Source organism: Piliocolobus tephrosceles, unplaced genomic scaffold, assembly GCF_002776525.5.
Source record: "Piliocolobus tephrosceles isolate RC106 unplaced genomic scaffold, ASM277652v3 unscaffolded_40182, whole genome shotgun sequence".
NCBI classification, from domain to species: domain Eukaryota; kingdom Metazoa; phylum Chordata; class Mammalia; order Primates; family Cercopithecidae; genus Piliocolobus; species Piliocolobus tephrosceles.
In genome coordinates, this window is record NW_022324513.1 from 3128 (window position 1) to 8265 (window position 5138).

A 5138-nucleotide genomic window follows, 5' to 3' on the forward strand; every position below is an offset into this window, starting at 1 on the left:
ATTATTTCTGTTTATTAAAAATCATACTCTAGGGCTGGGCACGGTGGTTCACACCTGTAATCCCAACACTTAGGGAGGCCGAGGTGGGTGGATCACCTGAGGTTGGAAGTTCGAGACCAGCCTGATCAACATGGAGAAACCCGGTCTGTATTAAAAATACAAAAAGTAGCCAGGCATGGTGGTGCATGCCTGTAATCCCAGCTACTGAGGAGGCTGAGGCAGGAGAATTGCTTGAACCTGGGAGGTGGAGGTTGTGGTGAGCCGAGATCACACCATTGCACTCCAGCCTGAGCAACAAGAGTGAAACTCCGTCTCAAAAAAAAAAAAAAAAAAATTGCACTTTAAAAGCTGCATTCTGCCTTTATTTTTAAAGTGTGACTTATAAATCTTATTATTCTATCTTTTTAATAACCACGTATAAGGAACCTGTGAATAATTCTTGGTCCACTCCGTAACTTAGCGAACTAAACACCTTCAAACATTGTTACTGCATTTATACATTTAATATACCCACATTCATCCTTTAGTACCTTGTCTAACTTTAAAAAATCCTTCTGAATATGAACTGTTAGAAATGTAATCGTTTAAATTCACCATGTGATAAACTCAGAGTTCCAATAAACTGATTCAATAGTTTATATGAATTCAGTAAGCTTTCTGCATAAATGCACTCTGCCAAATCAATTACTCAAGTGGCCATTTTCTGTTGAAGTTACCCTGCACTCACTCCAATAGGCCAAATTCTCTTGATTATTACAAGTACTTTAAACAGCATATTTTTTAGATTTTTGAACATTAAAATATTAATATAATGTCTTTGAGCTTTTAAAGCCTTCTAGGCTTAATTATAAGTCATCCAGGCTTGAAAGATGCTTCCATTAAGAAGGACAAGTAGCATGCAGTAAAGGAACTTGCCTAAGGACCTGAAATTTTGGCTGCTGGGGTTTCACTGGGCAGCTCCGGGGACCTGGGTCCTCTGCAGGTGACTTCAGGACCTTGAGGAAGACGCTTCCAAGCCATCTTCCTAGGTTCCATATCTGCACCGCCATGGATCCTGTGTCTTCCCCAGGTTCATCCCTGGACCTCATCTGTATCTGGCACAGCCTTAAGTCTTGAGAGGTCTGCCCTAAACACCATGGAACCCGAGGCGGGGGTCTTAACTAGTCATAATCTCAGGACCACACATCTCCATGGGCATTGAAGGAATATCTGACGGGATTTTGTTTCTTGCGTGACTTTGCTGGGCTGGGGTCACAGTTAAAAATCCTTCTACTGATCTTGCTAAGGAAGGAGGCACCCCGGCATCCCGATGGTGGCAGGTGGCAGGGTGCGGTGGTGGTAGTGGGAGGTGCAGTGCCGGTTCTATCTCTGGGGGCTTTAAGTATATGGCCTCTGGGGCCCCACCTGCTACTGTCTCTAACCTGGCTCAGTCCCAGGTGAGAGTGCACCTTCAGGCCAGCTCTTCTCCAAAAGGCGAATACAACCACTGACGTCCACAGCCATCCTACAGGCGGATGCCTGGCCTCAGAGCTCAGGCGGTTCCCTGGGCCCTAGGAGTGAAATTCGCCTCCTCTCATCCTCCCTACAGGCTAAGCCCCTGTGTTCACCCTCAAGGTCTTCCCCTCAGATGTGCACCTGGGTCATAGTCCCCCAGGCTCCCCACCCTTCTGTCCTTTCCCTCCTGTGTGTGTGCCACTGTGCTGTACATACTGCCCCAGGAAACGCTGAACACACGCGCGTTTTCCTCTCCTTTTCACCCTGGTAGCCTGCCTGGACCTCATAGTGGCAGTTTCCAAGCCTCCTGAGGAACGTCCCAAGTCTGCTTATGGCGTGGTGAGGGTTACTATGTAAGGCCCACACCAGTGGCCCATGACCAGCTCCGGCCACGGGGACTCTAGGTATTCAGATAAGAGAGAGAGGCCTCTTTGAAGCAGAACGTCTTTAGCAAACCCTTCCTTGTTCCCCGTTCTCAGCTCATGGTGTCATCTGCTTACCACCAAACAAAGGTGGGAGGCTGGGCCTGGGCTTTGCGCAAGGCCACAAGCAAGTCAGCCTGTTCCCCGGAAGGAGACCGTCCCCCTGCAGGGATGAGAGTCGCCATGGTATCCCCAAGGGGTGGGGCGGGGGGGGAAGGGAGCAGCCCTGGAGATGATCTTTCACCTCCTGCTGACGTCACCAAGCCCACGGAGAGGAAGCGGCTGTCACTCGGAAGATGAGAAATTGGAGTCTGAGGGAGGCTGGCTCCTCCAGCCCTATAAGAGTGCAGGGACCTCTTGAAGCAAAGACCAGAAGAGATGGAGCTGGACAGAGCTGTGAGGGTCCTGGGCCCTGCCACCCTGCTGCTCACTTTCCTGGGCTTGGCCTGGGCTGTCCAGGCGGCAGACACCTGTCCAGGTAAGGGCACTCCAGGGCCTCTTTTTGGAAACTTCTCATCCCTGAAAGCTGGCGGCTTTGTGATTGGTGGCTTCCTGGCTTCCAGGCCTTGCATCAGGCCATGTGGTGCATCGTCTAGCAAAACAGCAACTCTGCACACCTCATCTTATGTGAACAAATGCAGAGGCCCTGAATGGATGTGGCATCTCAGAGACGGGGCTTCTTCTGCTTGCCCTCCCATAATGGAAACCGAGGCAGGTTTCCACCCTCCCTGGGCCACATGTCCCCCTCTAAGCATATAAAGCGCAGTCATGGTGTGTGGGGAGGTGGGGCTTGTGGCGCCAGCTGGACAGACACCAGTCAGATATTCTGCCATGATCACCATCACGGAGAGACAGGGTGTCAAGCGGGGGTGAGCAACCAGCACTGTGGGACCTTTCCGTCCAGCACCTGCTGGGCTCTGGAGATGGCATTTCCCATGGTGTCCCTGATGTGGCACAATAAGGGTGACATGGTCCCCACGAGTTCTGGACCTCCTTCGGGGCTCCCAAGAGGACACTCGGGTGCCAAACCATGGGCTTCAACGCATGGGAGGGCAGGTTGAAAATGCAGGTTCTGGAGTCAGGTCCTGACTTCATCCACCTGAGGCTGGGATGGAGGGTCAGGAATTGGGATGCTCCCGAGGCTTGCAGAGATCCGTGTCGGGATTTCTGGAATGCATGTGAGACACAGAGATCTGGGGTGTGCTGTGGCTGGCATCACATTCAAGAAGCCATCGGTGGAGTGAAGTGTGGCACAGGCCAGCAACAGCAGAGATTCGCTTGGAAACTCCTAGTGGCTCGTTGTGGAGTGGTGGGGTTAGGGTGGCGTTATTGTCTTCCTTAAACACTTCTAGGGTTTCTAAATGATCAAATAATAGCACGTGTTATTTTCGTAACACACTAACTTGAATTTGAGTTATCTAATTAAAAACAACAAAGCTGCATTCCAGTTCTAGTTTTGCACCAACTTGTTCTGTGTCCCTGAAGGACACCTCCCTGTGTGGAGGAACGAGGTGGACCCACAGGAGCCCATTTATTCTCAGATCTGTTCCAAAATCAGGTGTGGGAGTCGCGATGGTAGCCCTCTCTCCCTGCCCTTCTCACCCGGTATTGATTACAGAACAGACGAGATTAGGATGCTATCCTAAACGGTAGGAGCTGAAATGAACCTGCACCCCTAGGTAGGTAAGGAAACAGAGACTCAGAGGGGTTAACGGACTTGTTTCAGGACGCACAGTACTGAGGAAGTAAGGTTTGCCTTCGGGCAGGGTAGCCTCCAAGGCCAGGGTTCTGCCCCAAATCACCTTCCTGCCTGACCAGTGCCCGAGAGGTGAGGACAGACCAAGTGGCCACCGGGGCAGGAAAACCTCCCTTCCAGGTGACCCTGCAGGTGAGGGAGGTGGCTGTGGTTATAGCCATCTGCCGAGCCCTGATGTCAGTAAGGTGGCAGGTGCCTTTCAGTTGAGTGGTGTGTATGTGGCTCAGTGGAGTCTTCAGGCCCAGGTGACACTAAGTGGCCACCTGTGTTTTTTGCAGAGGTGAAGGTGGTGGGCCTGGAGGGCTCTGACAAGCTCACCATTCTCCGAGGCTGCCCGGGGCTGCCCGGGGCCCCTGGGCCTAAGGGAGAGGCAGGCACCAATGGAAAGAGAGGTAGGTGTGGGCCGGATCAGGAGGCCAGGCATGGCGGGGGGGCACTGGCTCTTGCTCTTTTTGAAATTAGATGCTGAGTGGGGCAACACCCCCCCTCCCCCCCACTGCTTTGTGGTTCCTGGATCGAGAGCCTGGGTCGGGTCCCTGCTACAGCCAGGAGCAGAGCTGACTTCTAGGGCCCAACAAGGCTCTGAAATGGAGGGAGTGTCTTTCTTAACTATTTCATGAGCTCACATTTGGACACGCTTTTGTAGCTCTGTCTCCTAGTCCTTGATCCAATTCCAGCTTTGCTCGGCCACCTGCACGACTTCTAAGTTCTATGTCCTTCTGCCTTCCCACCTCAACACGGAGGCCACGACACTCTTCTCCACCTGTCTCAGATGAGGAAATTGGGGCTCAAAGAGTCCAGGGATTTCCCTCTGTTCTCACACTTGGAAGGAAAAGAGCTGGGATTCCACCCATGGTTTCCGGATTTCCAGCTCCCGGCCCCTGAGTGAACAGGAGAGCCCCATGAGGCCTGGGTCCTGGGTCTAGAGCCTTCTGGTGCAGGATGGGCAAGCCCGGGCGGGGCCCCAGTCACATCGTAGCAGGAGCAGGGTCATGGCCATGATTGGAGATGACAGCCGCCAGCTCCAGGGTGGGCCCTCTGATCCTGGGGCGAGGAGTTTTGCTCAAGGCAATCTCTTTGGAAATTGCAGGAGAACGCGGCCCCCCTGGACCTCCTGGGAAGGCAGGACCACCTGGGTCCAAGGGTAAGGAGGGGACAAGAGTGAGGAGGGGCTTTGAGGGCCTTCCAGATCCAGCTGCAGAGGAATGTGGGCGGGTCTTCTGGGGCTGCCACGTTGTCCTCCGGTGGGAGTCCACGCCTGCCCAGGCAGCGCTCCTGGGGCTCAGTCCAGGGCAGGGGTCTCAGTGTGAGGGCTGGTTCTCGATGTGTGTGTGTGGGGGGTCTCAGTTTGGGGGAGTGGGGTCCTCAGTGTGGGAGCGGGTTCTCAATGTGTGTGTGGGGGGGTCTCAGTTGGGGGGGGTGGGGTCCTCAGTGTGGGAGCTGGGTTCTCAGTGTTGGAAGAGGGG

The 5138-nt window shown here is 53.4% G+C and overlaps 1 protein-coding gene across 1 annotated transcript; it reads left to right on the forward strand.

Moving 5' to 3' along the window:
• Positions 1-2243: 2243 nt before the first annotated feature.
• LOC113223237 (ficolin-2-like) lies at positions 2244-4816 on the forward strand (the record flags this gene model as incomplete). Its single annotated transcript, XM_026452749.1, has 3 exons — positions 2244-2394; positions 3951-4064; positions 4763-4816. Coding segments are annotated over exons 1-3 (268 nt in total), but the record flags the coding sequence as incomplete, so codon positions are not given.
• Positions 4817-5138: the final 322 nt, after the last annotated feature.